The following is a 19,026-nucleotide window of genomic DNA, read 5'->3' as shown; positions in this document are numbered from 1 at the left end:
GGTAACTCACCCAGGCACCTCTGATTTCCCCTCCGGCAACTCTACCCTCAAGTCCTGTGCTTTGGACATGGAGGTTTGTTCTTTGTCCCTGTGTTCTGAGCAACTCAGCTCTTGACTGCTGTGGGATGTTGATTTGCTACTGATCTCCTGCATGGGACCTGCTCCAGTAGCTCTCTCTACCAGACCTTCCTCCTACATCCAGGGTGCATCTAAGCAATGAAGCACCCAGCTGCCTGCTTCCCCGTCACTCTCACTCCAATTGCCTCAGAGGAGATTGTGTTGCTTAACTTTGATGCCCTATGTTACCTCCAATTCCACTGTACACTATGAAGACAGAACCTTATAGATTTGTTTACAGCTACAGTCACATTCTCTGAAACAGTGTCTAATGTGTAACAGACACTCAAAGAACTACTGTTGAATGTGCCAAATGGAATATCACAACTAAAAGTCACTTCGTCTAAAACATCATTTCAATATTTAAATTTCTGAATTAATAACTTGGGGATTATCTGACCAGTATTTCTAGTCTCTTGGTCACAACACTCACTCTTGAGGGGCAAAGCTATCCTTTAGTAATATGAATTGTGCAAATTCTTCCTCCTTCTCCACTTAGAGTCTAATTCCCAGTAGCTGGGAACCTGTGTAGCAACCCATATACAGTCCATGTGGCTTCAGTTTCATGCTTGACAGACAGTACTTTGCATATCTGAAGATAGTCATTGGACCTTTTCTTGACGTAATGATCTCAGTCTTAATTTAAAAATTATTTTAATTATTGAATTGAATCTAGGGCCACGCACATGCTAGCTAAGGGCCCTATCCCTGAACTAAATCCCTAGCCCTCTTTTAACTTTTTGAGACAGGGGTCTCACTCAGTTGCACAGGCTTTAAACTTTCTCTGTAGCCCAGGCAAAGCTCAAAATTGTGATCTTGCTTCAGACTCCTGAGTATCTGGAATTATAGGCCATAAGGCTCAGCTTGGTCCTATCTTAAGGGTTGTAAACAGTTGGGGGAAGCCTTCTGCATGATCCAAGAGTGCTATGGATTATAATTAGGTTGTACATTTAGCTGTCATCCACACTGTAGTAGGAGTAGTAGTCAACCCTGGCTCAGATCATCACGTCTCATCTGGCTGGAGCAACTGATCTCTTTTAGCAAGCATGGTCTGATTTAAACCAGCCCTTTCCTCTTCCAGTCCAAGCTTCCACAGGCTCCAGCAGTTCAGGTCCTTCCTGTACTATCTAGTGCTTAACACTTCTCTAATCTCCCAGTGGTACAGTCACTCCTCAGCCTCTTGAATTCCTGGCACCATGCAATGAGCCAAGAGGACCTATTCTATTTTGGCATCCTTTCTTGAAAAAGGTCTGGATTTTCCATATGTGTAAACTGAACTATCAGCTTGCTTACATGTCACACAGATGATTGCATTCATCTGAGGCCCATCATTGTTCTGTACAATAAGCAGCAAGGAAGCCATGGAGCAATCTGAAACCGGAGGAGCAGGAAGCTGGAATAGCCTTGATGAAGCACTCTTAACTGCCTGTCATGAAAAGCACGATGTGCAATACTACTCCTTCCTGGCTCCCCTGATAGTCGCCAAAGAAAACACAAATTACTCTAAGTCAGAGTAGACATCAGTATCTTCTAGGCCGCCTATATTGTAACTTTATTCCCTTGACCTCCAAAGTACATTGGCACCTCATCTAAATCACTTGTGTAGAACAATATCAAGAGGTTAATGATTAACTTTAAAAAAAAAAATGGTGAGATCGTTTAAAAACATCCCGTATTTTAGTAGTACATTAGCATGTTGGTAAGGTTGAAGAATAAAAGTGTATTATGCAGTCAAGGAGCCCTGGTGTCATATGTGGTGGCACACACCTTTAATCTCACCACTCCAGAGGCAAAGACTGGTGAAACTCTGTGAGTTCGAGGCCAGCCTCGAACTGTAGTATAGCAAGTTCTGAGCCAAATATATATATATATATATATATATATATATATATATATATATATATATATATATATATATATATATATAGAGAGAGAGAGAGAGAGAGAGAGAGAGAGAGAGAGAGAAGACTCTACTTCAAAAGAGTCCTGGCAATGTCCCAAAGCACTGAGAGAAAGATGCCTAGAATAGTCTACAGTGTGTGATTAGCTGTGATTCAGGAATTAAGTTGAAAGCATGCCTATGAATATGCATATGCATACGTATGTACATGTGCTGGTGGGTAAAGTGGGTCTGTTGGCTTGCTGTCTCTGTAGCAAGGGAAGTTCACAGGGGAATCCACACCATCTTTCATAATATCTCCCTCCACAGATTAAAATATCCCCTCTTGCCACAGTTTGAATGTCATGTTGAGACTTGATCCCCAAAGTCATAGTGTTGGGAGGTGCCACTGAGAGGTGATTAATATATTAATACATTTCTCGGTCTCTCTACACTAGATTGGTCCTCATGATGGTGATGGTCATAAGGGAGTGTCCCTACCTCACCTCACTCCCCTGCTTCCCTTCCTGCCAGGTAACATCATGAGTCGACAGGTCCTCACCAGAAGTCAGAAGATGCTGGTGCTGTGTTCTCCATCCTCCAAAACTGTGACTAAATAATGTATTCCTTTATAACCTGTCCATCTTGTGTATTTTGTTACAGCAACACACAAAGGAACTACAATAGCTGTGCTTACTTCTTTCCTGCCTCTTTTCATTTTATACCACATGTTTGCAGGCACAAAATTATCCTAAGCCTACCTGTTCAGATTTTATTCTTAATAAATATAAATAAATCTTTTGACCTCTTGCTAGTACTCATTAGATTTTAACTTATGAAACTAAGGCAGCAGATCTCAACTTCAAGAACCAGGTGGTCTCAGAGTAAACACAAACATCAACTTGTAAATCTTTATTTTATTAATGACACAGTGCAACCTGGGCCTGTGTTGGCACTCTGTTCTTCCATTAAATTATCTCCATACTTACTCTAAAGAGCTCTAGCCTCTTCAAACGTGTTCTTAGAAGAATGTTTCTTCCTCCCTCCTCCCTTAATCACTAGAGTTTTATCATGTTTACCACCAAGATCAATTAAGAATTGAAAACAAGAGTGGAGTGGATTTGAAACTGAACTCACAGCATTGTGTGATCTTTTGGATGTTAGAAGAGATGCGCTGTGCCAGCTGGGCAGGGTCCCCACCAATCCCTGGAGTGTAAGACATGGCTGGTTGGCTGACTGACTGATTTCATCAGATGCAAGTAGGCTACATGGATTTCTAGGAGTCACCTAAAAAATACAAAAGTTGTACAATTATATTTTGAAATTATTGGTGTACATTTCCCAAATTACCCACCTGGGAGATTAGAGGGTCGAGAAAGGAAAATGACTACTGCTATTTTCTAGAAAGCATTTATAAGGCCTCAACATATAAGGTATATACTTAGGTATGATTAATAAGGAGAACAAAGGCTTAGACATGAAGACCAGTTGGAGAAGATCAATGATATTTATCAAAGGAAAGGGGAGCTCGTGGCCAGCCCTGGACCAAATGATTCATGGCTGATATCAGTGGGAGGCAACCCAGAGAGGGAAAGAGAGGAATGACCTAACAGTAACTACAGATCTGTTAAAGGAAAATAGTTCACACCGGCTGTCTAACGTCACTTCACAACCTCCCCTTTAAAGTACTCCTTAACTGTTCTTTTGAGCACACTGTAGCTTATCACAATTAAGTAACTGGTCCAAAGTAGCGAAACTCCCCCATTGATGAAGGTGAGATTTAAGCCCAGGGTTCAAGTTCCAAAGTTACCCATGTTTGCTAACATTGGGAGTAATTATCTCAGAAGCACGAGTCTTGGTTTCTAGGTTTTGTTTGACCATAATCCAGTATCAAACCACTGGAATTTCCAACTAAAATCTGGTTATGCTCAAGTTTCTTCGGCTTTGTACATAGTTGTTACAATGTACTGTTTAGGGAGTAAATTTCAAAAAAGAAACCTGTATATATATTATGTTCTATACTGATATAACTAAATGATATTTTTGATGCACGGTGGGTTGAATCTGCATACAAGGAGCATGATGGTAGGGAAGGCCCAAAGGGGCAGTGCTGGGAGGAAATATAACAGCTGAGCCGATACGACTGGTCAAACCAACTGGGTGTGTGCATTGAGGAATGTGCCTGGTCATCAGATAGTCTTGAGGGCTTTGGTATATTCTCTATTCTCCTTCCTTGTTCCATGTGAACCAGGTCCTAAATATAGACTCAAAAACAATGTCATTAAAAGCAAATTCCAACCGTAACAACTGACCCACAGCAACAAGGTAGCAGGAGTAAATGCCCTCCCTGGAAGTACTGAATTAGGGACTATAGCCACGTAAAGAGCTGGGAACCAGGCTGAGTGAGACTAGATCTGAAAAGGTAGGCGTGATGTTGGACACTTGTAGCCCCAGCACTGGAGTCTCTAAATTATAAAGATCTTGAGTTCAAGGTCAGCTTAGGCTTGGAAGTCAATGACTCCAACACCATTTTAAGTATTCTGTGAATCAATTAGATCCTCCATTTCATATCTTTAAAGTTTTGAATGTGTGTGTGTGTCTGTACACACACGTGTGTGTGTGTGTGTGTGTGTGTGTGTGTGTGTGTGTGTGTGTGCGCGCGCACGCGTGCATGCATGCACGCATGCATTCATGCATGCGAGTGTGCTACTATGAGTGTGTGGAGATCCAAGGACAACTTTCAAGAGTTGGTTCTCCCCTCTCACCAAGTGAGTCCTGGGGATCAAACTCAGGTCATCAGGCTTGGCAACAAGTATCCTTACCTGCTGAGCCAGCTTGTTAACCCCATCCTTTAAAAAATAAGATCTTTATTAAGCTATAATTCATATACCATACAATCCAGTCACTGAAATCATATAATCCAGTGGTTTTTAATATGTTAATAGAGCTGTGTGGTAATCACTACGTAACTTTTAAAACGTACGTTATTCTGAGAAGCAAGTCCCTACCCATCATTTCTCATCTCCTGTTTGTCCTCAACCTTCTCAGCCATAAACATCATTAATCCACTTTGTATGCTTTTCTATTCCAGGTGTTTCACATGAGTGGAATCGTACAATATGTGTTCTTTGTGACTGATTTGTTTCTCTTCCTTGTGTTTTCCAGGACCAGCTCCCTGTAGCATCTATCAATACCTCAATCTTTTTAATTGACAAATAATATCGTAATAAATGGATAGAGACCATTTTCTCTTGGCTCAGTGGCATCTTTCTCTATCAGTCAGACTTCCAAAAGCACCTATGGTTTACAGTCAACACCAACACACTGTGAATGATTCCTCCTTTAACCATGGGCACAAATAAGTCTCACATTCATATCCACACCCTTAACACGCTTTCTCTAGTGTCTATATGTCTTTAAAATTACTAGAATTCACCAACTGCCTGTTCAGCTGCCAGTATAACCAGCAACCAGAAATCTCTACCTTGGGCGAAGACACTTAGCAGCTGGGCCTCCTGCCAGGATCAAAGTAAGATAAGGCATGTCCAGGGGCCAAGTGCTTTTCCACTGTACACAGAGGACAGATCTGATGTGGTCCTGCACCTGCAGGGCCCTCATCAGAGGTACACAGCCATACACTCCAGTAAAGCCTAATCTCCCTCCCCCAAAGGGACTAATATCAGAGTCCTGCTAATTCATGCAAAGGATTTTGGCTTTCTCTTAGCTCTCAAAATCCATGTACATATAATAGTCCAAACCTCAGTGTTTCCTTTTCTTTTCTTTTTTCCAAAAAGTAAGTCACTGAGTCAGTCACAATCATAGCCTGTTGCTCTCATCCTTGGACTCAAGCAAGCTAACTGGAGAATGTCCCTGTTGGTGACACATGGGCTTCATTCATTCTAAGAGCTATCCTCTTCCCCTGTTCAGAATTTGTCAGAGGAAGGGTATAGAGATGACCACCTCAGTGCAGTCTTGAGTGATGAAGGAGCAGCAATCTGAGAAAGTTGAATATTTCCTGCACATGGTAGCTTTAATGATTATTTTTAAATTAATCATTATTTTATTATAATTATTATAATAAATTAATGATTCTCAAAAGCCTATGTGATAGGTATAATTACCACTGTAGTTTTTCACAAAGAAACTGGGGCACCACAGAACGAATAACTTGTGTATGATAAGCAAAGGACCTAAAATCTGGAAGTAAATCTGGGAGGTCACATTTTTCTCAAACGATAGACTAAATCCTATTGCTTTCTGTAGAACAACTTAGGACAGGTGGAGCAATTCAACGACACAGCCAAAACTTGCCACCTTCCTGCTGGCCCACAGGTCTTGCTATCCTGACTTCCTTCAACGCAGAAATGTCAATGGATGGAGGTAATAATACTGAGCAGCACCCTCCCTGTCTGTACTGTTCAGCTAATGAATGATGACATTTTCAAAAACTCAGAAATGTAAATGGTGGAAGTAATAACACTGAGCAGCACACTCCCTGTCTGTACTGTTCGGCTAATGAATGATGGCATTTCAAAGACAAGAAGAGTTGGCTCATCTGATATAACACAATGTAAGTGGGAAAATGGTTATCTTTGCTGCAAAAAAAAAATACACATACAAGTACATAGTTATCGATAAAAAAAGTTTATGACTTTTACAAGTAAGCTAATTAATGCTATGTTTATAAAATGTTTGTGCTCTATAACCATCCCCAGTACCTAGCTTGAGCTGCAAGGCACTAAACCCATTTCAAATTCCTAGTGCCTTTGCTCAAAATAATTATATAAATCATCGAGTGCACCTGCACTGCCTGCAGAGTACCTACTATTGATGTGGACTATTAAAATGAATTAAGTTAAATGGAAGCCACCCAAGTCACCTTTCAAGTGCTCAGAAATTATATGTGGCCAGTAGCCAGAAGCTTGGACAGCTCACATACCCATTTCTATCACTGCAGAAAATTCTATTGGACAGTGTTCAACTCAACATCTTAGTAATTATCTTTTTATGAAGACATATAAACACTATAAGGTGAAAGAGGAGAAAGGAGTTCAAAGGGCAACACCCAAAATGAGAGCTGTCTCAAGACTGTGGCTAAAGAACCAAAGAGGAGTTCAGAGAAATGTTTGAGGCCGATGGTTGAATGTAAAATACCGCCCTGCAGTTACGACTGGACATACTGTTGAATCCTTAAGATTCTACTAAGCACACACTGGTTTAAAATTTAGCCTGCTCAAAACAGATGGTCAGTTTCACTTTCTTAATCACGAACACCAGTGAAACACACTGGACTTTCTTCTCATTTGTCCCCCAGGGTTTTTATTTGTGTGTGTGTGGTGTGAGAGGTGGAGTAGAACCTGGTTCTATTCTCTAGTACTTGGCTACAAAATAGGTCAGGAATCAATGTTTGTAGTGTGAACAAACAAGCATACCAATTTCCTAAGAACACATACCTAGCCTGAGAGTAAATATTAACATTTCTAAAACACTAAATTCCAGGCGTATTGCTGTCTTGGCTTTTCCGGGTGCCATTTTCCTGTCTCTAGAAGGCTTTCCCCAGGGTCCTCATGTGACTACTAGCTCCTTTTCTCAGCAAGCTGTTATCACATGCTAAAGATGCCAGATCTGCAATGAGAAGTCACTACTATTGCTCTCTGTCAATGTAACTTCTGCTTCAAACCATTTATAGTACTTAAAAGATCCAAAGATGAATACTGTATTTTCAATCCCCAAGACAATCAATCATAGGAGATAATCAATGGACGTGAGGGTGCTCAATCTTCCATCAGGGTGTTCATTCCACAAACTACCAAAGTGCATTTCAGCCCAGCTCCTTCATCAATTAAAATAGTATGCTGCACTGTTTGGTTTTAGCTTAGTTTACCAAGGATCCCCCCCCTCGTGGTTTTACACATTAATATTTCAAGTTACACTGAACCACAGTAAAATCCACTGTAGGTGGATTATTAAAAATTAACTGTAGGTGTTTTATCTAATAGTAAGAGTATATATAGCAATAATATTTTGTAGTGCTGAGGATTGAACCAGGGCCTTGTGCATACTAGGCAAGCACTCCACTCTTGAGCTACATGTAGCTCAACATCATTATTAATAAATTTCAACCAGCAGCACTTGGATGAACTTGGGATCATAATCAAAATTAGAAAGGACTGTTAATCGGGAGCAATATAAGAAGTAAACCAGCTGGAGGAAAATGACGCTGGTGAGTTAATACAGTGTCACATTAACTTCCCCAGACACTGGGAAACGACTGTCTAATTCTTAACTAGTCACAAGCCTAGGGCCAACTTCGGAAGCGGCAAAGCCAAAGGCTTTCACATCACGAGACACAATTTAACAGTTTTATCAGTCTCTGCCCAGTGCAGCTCAGAGTACACGTAAAAGAAATGCCCACCTCCAACAGGACCAAACCCAACTGCGTTTCATGGTTACTTCCTTTCTCCTCCTCCCCCCCCCCCCCCGCCCCGACCCCCGCCTCCCCGCCCCCATTATAGACCACTTGTCAATGATAATTATTGCCAGAACACAAGATCTGAAGCGATCAAAAAAAAAAAATGAGATTTGCATATAAAATCCAAGCATAATAAAAAATTAGAAGGAAAAATTAGCATTTGACTAGAGGCTATCTTCCTCTCCCCCAACCCCTACCTACGCCTTTTTTTAAAACCTGACTATAACCTAGAAAACACAGATGCGAATTCCTGAAATACTTTTGTTAAGGGTCTTGGGGGTAAATCAATTAAAGGCATGCACACAAGGTAGGTCAAAGAAAGTTAGCTTGTGTTTAAGGCAAGGCCAACAGCCCAGCAAACTCAAGGGGCGGCGGAAAAGAACCTGTGGCCAGACGACCAGGGCCCAACGCTTTTGCTTTTCTGTTCTGGAAGGGAAGCGGACAGAGAACGCGGAATAAGGCAGTCGCCTGGCCGGAGCAGGCGATGGGGTCCAGGCCCCCAAAGCCGACAGGCAGCCCGTGTCCCCGGCCACGCGTGCGCCCAGGGGTGCACGCGGGTCGCGTCCCCGAGTCCCCGGCGGGGCGTGGGAGCCCGAGAGGCGCCGGCCCTGCGTCCCTGGGGAGCCCGACTGCGCGCACCCAAAAACAGCCACCGCGGACTGCGCTTCTGGGGTGCCCCCGGCCCCGGGCCCTCCGGCTCTGCAGCCGCCTCTTACCCTAACCTCATCGGCTTCCTTCTCCTCCCGGGCCAGCCGCTGTCACCCCGGGGGCCCACAGCCCAACGCTGCCAGTCTCAGCTGATGGGCGGTGGCACGAACAAGTCCACTGCGCATGCTCTGGGCGCAGCCCGGGAAGGAGGGGGCGGGGCTCGCTTCTCTCCCATTGGCCAATAACAGCTAAAGCTTGAAGGGACGAGCAAAATTGCAAGGGAGCCCTGCTCTGAAGCCTGACACACTGATGGTGGACGTCTACGTGCAAGGGAAGAGGAAGGGATTGAGGAGAGCCGTCTTCTTTATTTACGGTGGCGCCATCCTCCCTGGACTCAGGCCCCATCAGCTCCTGCGGGTCCTGTTTCCTACCCCTCAACTCTGCGGTAGACATTATTTACAACCCCACTTGAAAATGTCACGGCAAAAAAAAAAATGTCAAGGCAAGCCTAGCTCAACTCGAAAGAATAAATGAAGAATCACCTCTGCGTGCCCACTTGGTAAAGGTGTTTTCTTAGTTCATGATCGTCCTCGCATCCTTGAAATACAAGATGCAGTCTTTCCGGGCTTTAAGAGCACAGAATGTTCCAACAATGAGAAGCAACAGTTGCTCAAATGAAAGAAATTCTTTGCCAAATTAATTAGAATATAGATTGCCTTGACCTTTGCCTATAATGAAGAGGGTGTTATTTTCGGAAAAGGGCATGAAAACATGTGACACCAAAAGCTCAGAAGAACTTCACTGTGCCTGTGTGTGGTGAGGGAAATCCAGGATATTGTGAGCTGGAACCACAGAGCAAAGTGTACATTGGTTGGTATTACACAAGCAAGCATATGTAGATGATTTAGGTCAGACCTAAATGCCTACTGCCTCTTCCAAGTAGGATCCGCACAGTGGAGTGAGCAGATTAGTCAAAGGACACACACCCATTTAAATCAATGTGATTCGGCCACAACCGTCGTGAACTTTTGAGTTCTGCTTAATTTTTCAGGTGCTGGAGATTGAACCAAGGGCCTTGCACGTGGGAAACAAGTGCCTTAGCTGTGTCCTGTATCCCCAGCCTTTCGTTTTTAAAACAGGGTCTTCCTAGGTCGCCCAAACTAACCTGGATCTCACTCTACAGCACAGTCAGGCCGTGAACTTGAAATCCTCCTGCCTTGTCCTTCTGGGTAGCTACAACTACAGACCTGTGTCACCCTCCCAGGTGGTTTGAGGTTTTGTTTTGAAGTACTGGAGATCAAACCCAAGGCCTCACACTTTGGGAAGATGATCCACCACTGAGCTATACCCGTAGTCCCCACTACGAACTTTTAGAAATATTAGCCCAATATAGTGGCATTATATGTTTTTTCAAAATACTGAGCAAATTCCAGTTTCCATTTGAAGCCTCTCCTTTCTTCAAAATTGTCATAATTTTTTTTTTTTGTTTTGTTTTGTTTTTCGAGACAGGGTTTCTCTGTGTAGCTTTGCGCCTTTCCTGGAACTCACTTGGTAGCCCAGGCTGGCCTCGAACTCACAGAGATCCACCTGGCTCTGCCTCCCGAGTGAAAATTGTCATAATTTAAAAAATCATTCTTTGACAAGGCAACATCCTCTGTAATAAAAATTCTTGTAACTGTTAAAACCACAGATTCCCTTTTAGACAATCTGGTTCTGCTTCCTTATTACACAGATTAAGGAACCTGAAATGTCAAACACTTCAGGTCACACAGATCATTAGGAACAGCACAGGCTTGAGTCCTAAGCCCGACTCTAGAGTTCTTCCTGCCGCCTCACTCAATCAACAAATGTCTGCTGCAAGTCTGCCCTGCACTAACTATGGAGCCTTGCACTACAGATATCAAAATGAGTAGAGTACTGCATTTTCCTATGGGGTAGTGGTGCCCTTCACTTGACACCACAAGCTGTTCTGTGATGACGATTTGTACAGAGCATAGTGTCAAGCCCAAGACGGGTGGCCTAACTGTAGAGTCCGTGATGGTTTTTGAAGTGGAAACAGGAGCAGAATTCTTGAAAGTTATATAAAAGTTTCACTGGAAGATGCGATGGAAAAGGACATTGTGGCAAAAGAAGATGTGTGCAATGTGTGTGAATGCTTAGTTTATTTGGATAAAGCATGGTGCATGGGTTCAAAGGATTAGACAGTAGAAATGCAAGTGTGGTTCTTAAAAGCCTCTGTCTCATGTTGTAACTGATGAGAGTTGAGCTACTACAAGATTTTAAGGAAAGGTACAAAGTGCTCTTAATTCCACACCACAAAGGAAACGCTGGGAGAAGTTAGGAAAATTAAAAGAGAAATATGGCAGAGAAGAAAGGCACTTAGGGGGTGCTTGTAATAATCACATGCCTTGGTAAAGAATTTCATCAGTGTTGGAGATCTTGAAGGACTGTCCTGAGGTGAATATGATGGAGAAGGAGGGAGGTCGATGGGACAAATATTTAGTAAGGCTTGCACATCGACTGGCTATGGAGAATGAAAGAGAGGATTTGTAAAATGGAGCTAATATCTAGTGTGCTTTCTATATGCCCTTCCGAGTTCTTTTTACTAGAACCCAGGGCTGGGTGGAGGGGAGGGCATGGGGCCCTAGAGAAGGTCCAGAGGCTCAGAGAACACTTTAGGTTGCTCTGCTAGTCACCAACTATGCTGGGACCAAAGCTGGTGGTTCCAAATCAAACCTTGGGCTGGTTCCAAGTTGTCATTTAAAAAAGAATTATGTTAGTATTAGATTCCTTTCTAGTCATTTGAATTCAAAGATAAAAATTAAGTGTAATAATACTCTGTTAAACTTTGAGGCCTAGAGAGTAAATGGATTCCAAAGGAGTTCCTGACAACTGTGGTACTACATTTTATTATTTAGTAACTATTTAGTGAGGTTCAGACAGATGTCCTATACCCAGTGAGGCCCAGCACTACTCAGCTAGTGAGTAAATCAACAAGGCCTTAACCAGAAATCATTTCACCTCCCACAAAGTAAACGCTTCTATGCTTCTAGGAGTCTGTCTTAGCTACACTTCTGTTTCTTTAAAGAGACCCCACAACCAAGGCAACTTATAAAAAGAAAGTGTTTAATTGGGGGCTCGCTTACAGCTTCAGAGTGAGTTCATAACCATCATGGCAAGGAATTTGGCAGCCAATAGGCGGGCATGGCATTGCAGAAGTAGCTGAGATCCTATATCTGATCCATAAGAACGAGGCAGAGAGAGAACTAACAGGATGGCATGGGCTTTTGAAACCTCAAGGTCCACGCCCAGTGACACATCTCCTCCAGCAAGGCCACACCTCCTAATCCTTCCCAAACAGTTCCACTAACTGGAGCCTGAGCATTCAAACATAAAAGCCTATGGGGGCCATTTTCGTTCAAATCACCACAGAATCTGTTACCTGTGGGGGGAAAATGCAATTTGGGTTTTTCAGAGGGTGTTATTAGGGAATTGCTTTTTTTGGAAAGAGTTTGGGAGGCAATCAGAGCAAGCCATTGCATAGATGTCAACACCCTTCTTTCCTTATACAAATATCACCGGTACAAGCTCCCTTTGCAGGATAGGGAGCCCACTCACCACTCTTCAACTGCCTCTGAATAGCATTCTAGTGTATGGAAATAAATAAACAATAATTCCCTTTTATTTACTAACCACTGAACTAAAAAAAAAAAAAAACAGTTTTAAAATGATTATTGTCCAAAAGGGGAAATGTGATGATATGTTGTGTATGATATAACAAATAAAACTTGCCTGAAGATCAGAGGGCAAAGCTAGCCACTAGTTAGCCATAGAGGCCAGGCAGTGGTGGCACACACCTTTAATCCCAGCACTTGGGATCTCATGCCTTTGCTCCCAGTACTTGGGAGGCACACATACCTTTAATCCCAGCACTAGGAAGGTTGAGACAAGAAGCAATATGGCTGGGCAGGAGGAGAAAGGATCTTTCAGCTTTCACCCTGATATCTGACCCCGGGTTTTTATTAATAAGACCAATTAGGACTCATGCTACTGTATAATTTTGTGAAAAATCTAGGGAAATAGAAGATACAAAAAGACAACTATATAGATAGCAAGTCAAAGAATATGTTGGTAAGTGAGACATACAGTTTGACTTAAGAAAACTTGTGATTTATAACATCATGTGAAAACCATGACTATTTCCTGAAGTCTGTGCTAGAGCAAAAGGTTCTTAATATTTAGCAAGTGAGAGTTAGTTTGGGATAGCATAATTGAAAGTACCTGGCAGCCTCCTGGGGCCGACTTGTTTTCTACATCACATAAGTGCCTGCACAGGTTTTTCTCTGAAGTTGAAATACTTGGATTCACTGGAGGAGGTGGGAATGGGGGGATGGGCTGGGGGGAAAGTGAGGGGGTGGGAGGGGGGAGAACAAGGGAATCCGTGGCTGATATGTAGAACTGAATTGTATTGCAAAATAAAAATAAAAAAAATAAATAAAAAAAAAACCTGAGCATCCAAACAGACACTTAAGTTGGGGTAATCTTTATATTTACATCAGTCCATTTTTTGTTATGATAACAAAACATGAGACTGGGTGACTTATAAGGAGTTGAAGTTCATTCGAGCTTATGATTCTGGAGGCCACCGAGCCACACCATGCTGCTTTTCTTTCCTTCCGGTGACAGCCATGAACTGCATCGTTAGCCTGCACATTCACACCTCAGAGGCCCCGAGAAGTGGCTCCGTAAGGAAATGGGCATCACTTTTATTTGATCTCACATTTCTGAATGTGTCTCACTGTGAATATTTTCATAGTTAATATGCAACATATGATGGCATTTGAAGATTAAGGAAGCACAAGTCATGGCAGAAATCTTCATACAAAGCTATTAGTTCTCTCATGATCTTTTCTGATAGCAGTTATCTCTCAAAGACTTCTTTAAGCAGCATTAACATATTGCCTGAATTACTTTCCCTGTGGCTGTATAAATTCTGTGGCAAAAACAACTTTTAAAAAAAAAAAAGGAAGGGTTGCTGGGAGGTGGTGGTGCACACCTTTAATCCCAGCACTCGGGAGGCAGAGGCAGGCGGATCTCTGTGAGTTCAAGGCCAGCCTGGACTACCAAGTGAGTTCCAGGAAAGGCGCAAAGCTACACAGAGAAACCCTGTCTTGAAAAAAAAAAAAAAAAGAAAAGAAAAAAAAAAGAAAGGGTTTCTCTTGGCCCACACTTTAAAGTTACAGTCTACCATGACAAAGAAGTCACAGCAGCAACAGGAACATCAGGCAGCTGGTCACATTACATCAACAGTCAAGTAGCAGAGAGTGACGAATGCCTGTGCTCAGCTCACTGTCTCCTTTCCAGTCCAGGATTTAAGCTAAGGGAATGGTGCCACCCACAGTGGATGCTGCGTCTTCCCACCTCTGTTATCAAATCATGATAATCTCCCACAGGCGTGTTCGAAGGCCTGTTACAAAGGTGATTCTAAACTTCACTAGCAGAGGTTATTCACGACGTGTATGAACTGGGGACTCCATTTCTTGACACACAAACCTTAGAGGACACATCAAACCATAGCTACTTGTTTTTCGTCGTTACTTTTCAAACACTGTTCCCATGAGCCACCTTCCTCTTGCCCATCATTGTCCATCCACTGTCCACCACAGCAGCAGGGAAAGTGCCAAATCCAGTTCCGCTCCACTTAATTATTGCCATGGCAACCACTCACCTCCTGGAAGCCTGATCCGGAAACCAGCACTCCACGATTGTACGAAGCTCCTAAGTAGACTGCTTCAAGATGGAAGGGCTTGGCAGGGTGAGGGTGGAGCTGCAGGTTGGGTGAAGGAAGCTGAGAGTTGGTCTACAGAGAAATGCTTGAGCAACATATGGCATTTAGAAAATAAAAGAGGGCATCGCACATTCATACATCAGAGGCCGTGAGAAGTGGCTCAGTAAAAAAGAAAAACTGGCATGACTTTATTTGACCCGACATTTCTGAATATATTTCACTATGAATATTTTCATACTTATTATTTGAGAAGAATTTTGTGCTGGCTAGTTTTATGTCAACTTTAGACACTCTGGAGTCATTTGGCAAGAGGAAACATCAATTGATAAAATGCTGCCACTAGATTGGATTGTGGGCAATCCTATGGGCAAGCATTTTCGTGACTGATGATTGATGGAGGGAAGGCTGAGTTCACTGTGGGTGGTGCCATCCCTGGGCCGGTGGTATTGGGTTCTATTCGGACTCATTATGAGTAGTTTCGAAGAACAAGCCAGTACACAACATTGGTCCATAGCCTCTACATCAGTTTCTGCCTCCAAGTTCCTGCCTTGAGTCCTTGCCCTGACTTCCCTGGGTGAAGGAGTACAAGCTACGAGATGAAATAAACCCTTACCTCTCCAACCCACTTTCAGTCATAGTGTTTTATCACAGAAATAGAAACTCTTAAGACAACTTTCAAGTATGCATTATAGAAAATACTACTCTCAAAATTAAATTCAAAGCTCTTTATCATGGCAAACTTTCAAAATTATGCCCAAGCTTCTTATGGTAACAAAACATGATGATCACATCTACTTTGCATTGGACAGTCCCACTTCACCATTTTGGTCTCAGTATCCTGCCTGCTGAGCAACCCATTCATTCTTAAAGGCGTCCCCATTCAGACCATCCATTGTTGAATCACCTTACATCTAAGGACCACATACTTTGGATCCTGACTTTACATGCACTATAAGACACGGCTTTAAGGAACTTCTCTGTCTACTCCTACCTTCCTCCTGGCAACAGCATAACCACACACTGGGGGTTTTCTTATTCCTGCACTTGGCTCACAGTTATCTTTAACTATCATCTGCTGTTCGTACTTCCTCATTTTAAAGTGTTTTTTTTTTAATTTTAATTTTAGACACAGGAGAGCTGCAAGCTGAGCATGGTAGCTCATGCCTGAAATCCCAGAACTCTGGAGGTTATGGCAAGAAGACTCTTGTGAATTTGAGACCAACTTGACCTACAGAGAAACCTAGAGGCCAGACTGAGCTATAGAGTGAGACCTTGCAAATAAATAAATAAGAACAGGGGAAGGGAGAAGACTTTATAGGTAAAGGCATTTGCCATCAAGCCTGGCAACAGGAGTTCAATCCCCAGTACTCACATGGGAGAAGAAGAGAAGTGACTCTCACACGTGGTCTTCTGGAGTCACATGTGTGTGCACACACATTGAATCAATCAATTAATCAATCAATAAATGTAGAAAGGAGTTTAGAAGAGTCCCAAAGATCCTCCAGAATTTGTATAGGAAGCTCATTCAGATGTTTTAAGGTAAGCAACTTAAACAACATTTATCAAAAAAAGCAGTGAAATTGTGCACAATACTATTAATTAAACTACTGACTTCAGGTAAACAGCTCCACTAATATCCATTTGTTCTGGGAGCCAATCCAGGAACTTACACTGTGTTTATACAGTGTTTCCTTTATCTTCTCCCATCAATGACCATTTCTGTTTTTCTTTGTCATGACCTTGACACTTATTAAGCCAAGTGTTCTGTATAGCATGCCTCATTTTAGCTTCTCTGATGAGTTCTATATGATTGGGCAGGATCAAAGGTGTTTGGAAAACAAACCGGACAGAAAGTGGCCCTCCCCTCACATTATGTCACCTTGTACAGAACTGGACATGAGCATGAGCTGTTGTTGGTGATGACAGTTTCAGTCTCTTGGTTAAGGTGGTGTCTGAGTTTCCTCCAAGAGCAAAGGACGGTTTCCATTTCCATAATATATCAGAAAAGCATTCCATGCCTGCTTTATAATCAAGGGACGTAGACTGGAACCCCATATTTAGAGGGGAAGGACATTAAGTTCATGGGCTGGGCATATACCTAGAGTCTCAGTACTTGAGAAGCTATGACAGAAGGATTGCCGTCAGTTTGAGGCCAGCCTGGGGTACATAGTGAAGCAGTGTCCCAACTACTACTGGAAAGAAGAGTAACAACAAGAGTGTATGGGAATATACTGAAACCTCAGCACTGGTTAATCAATCTTGGAAGAGAAATGTTTTGAGATGGTGCACATATTTCACATTTCCTTAAAGTCTTATAAAGCAATTGAAAATTTATCGATGTGTTTTGAACAGCATTCATCAGACCTCTTGTGATTGTTTCTCCAGGATTGACTTTGTATTTATTTCTATGCTTATCTAAGGAGGATCTGTCGATTCTCCTAGATTTATTTTGTAATCATCCATTTACATCAGCATGAGTTTGTGGATCTTTATTTTAGACTTTATCCTTTAATTCAGTTGTCTCTCAGTTATTCCATCATTTGGGATTTGTGTGAGTGTGTACATGTTCATGAGGGAGGGGCACATGTGCATGCACATATGTATGTATTTGTGTGGAGGGATAGATCATTGTTGGGTATCTTTCTTGATTGCTCTGTACCTAATTTTTTGAGACAAGATCTCTTGTTGTTCCTAGAGCACCTTGACTCAGCTAGGCTGGTTACTAGCAAGCTCCAGGGATCCTCCCCAGTGCTGAGATTACACACACAAGCTGCTGTGGCACCTGGCTTTTTGTGTAGGTGCTAAAGATTTGAACTCAGGTCCTCCTGTTTGCATGGCAAGTATTTTATTGCCTGAGTCAGATATCTCCCCTGCCCACTGAGAATTTTCTTCAGCTGGCTACTGTGCCCATTTGACAGGTCTTTTAATTTTACTTTGTATTTGTTGGTATAAGATGTTCCAGGCTTCCCTTCAGCTATTATTTCCATTCCAACTCTACATTCATTAATTTTATTACAAATATCTGTTCTTTTTATTGTAAATGGTATTTAGAAACCAAGATCAGAGAGTTTACTGTTATTGAAATGTATTCTCTTGGAGATAGATAAAGCTAGAAAACAAATGTATTCTATAAACTCATCCATACACACTTATCTATAGTTCCATCTACTTTCTCTGTATCTGTGAACAGGAGTTTATGTCAATCTGTGTTATTGTAAGCCAGTATTTCAGGTTTCACCCTAGCTGTTCATCTGCATTTTGTAGACCTCTTTCTCCAACAAGGAAGAACCTATCCACCATAAGCTACAATTAATTTGTTTATTTGTGTAATATAAAGGTTGCTTCCAAAATGCTGGCTCATACACATGTGAGAAAAATAAAATCCGGAACATAATGCTTGCAGACAATTCTTTTTGGTCTTAGAGAATTAAGTCAAAACAATGTTTTCAAAATGTATCAAGGTCAGCTCTTTGTCCCTACCTGCTTCAATGCAGTGTGGCACATTTGTTTTGCAGATAGATTTGTTTGTTGTGGGTCTGTATTCCTTCCCAAGGCACTGAAGCACATTGGTTGATTTTTTTTGTTGTTGTTCTTTTTGTTCTTTACGTGTGTGTGTGTGTGTGTGTGTGTGTGTGTGTGTGTGTGTGTGTGTGATTAACTGGATTTTTGACAAACACCTAATGTAGCTACCTCCTCAGTCTGGTTCAGAACATTTCCATTCTCCTGAACATTTCCTTCTACATCCTTTAATACAATATGCCTTCTCCTCTAACCTGGACACTGCGGTGTCTTCTGTTCCTAACGAAGCAGGAAAGAAAGACAAGGAACTTTATGGGGACTTGAGAGGGGAAGGAACCAGGTTGAACTTACCAGCAATGAAGCAAGAATCCAATGCAATTAACAACTGCTCAAGCCCTTCTCCCTTCCCAGAAGTCAGTGTGCTGTTTTCTGAGAGTCTCACCAGAAACACTGTTTGCAGGAAGATGACATTACTAAGCCTCTTGTGCAACCCTAGTGGCTTCTGGTTCTAGCTTATCATAATTCCATTCAGGGTGTCTCTGGAGTCACCTCTCACTTCTTGAAAGTGAGAAAAGTTGGGAGGGGGCAGGTTCTTAGCAACCT

The 19,026-nt window shown here is 42.2% G+C and overlaps 1 protein-coding gene across 2 annotated transcripts in view; it reads right to left on the bottom strand.

Annotated features, from left to right (window-relative positions):
• Positions 1–9,319, bottom strand: part of Stx7 (syntaxin 7) — a 40,503-nt gene extending 31,184 nt beyond the window's left edge. The window contains exons 1-2 of one of the 2 annotated variants that reach the window (XM_052751189.1): positions 9,191–9,319; positions 3,134–3,283 (exon numbers count right to left, since the gene is read on the bottom strand). In XM_052751189.1, the coding sequence (XP_052607149.1) occupies positions 3,134–3,218 (85 nt within the window). In that variant the 5' untranslated portion in view covers positions 3,219–3,283; positions 9,191–9,319. Of the gene's footprint in view, positions 1–3,133; positions 3,284–9,184 lie in introns of both variants that reach the window. The other variant, XM_052751188.1, reaches the window with a different exon arrangement.
• Between the last annotated feature and the right edge of the window lie 9,707 nt (positions 9,320–19,026).

Source organism: Peromyscus californicus, unplaced genomic scaffold (genome assembly GCF_007827085.1).
Source record: "Peromyscus californicus insignis strain IS unplaced genomic scaffold, ASM782708v3 Scaffold_22__1_contigs__length_63687245, whole genome shotgun sequence".
Lineage (NCBI taxonomy): Eukaryota > Metazoa > Chordata > Mammalia > Rodentia > Cricetidae > Peromyscus > Peromyscus californicus.
This window is presented reverse-complemented; position numbering and strand designations above follow the sequence as displayed.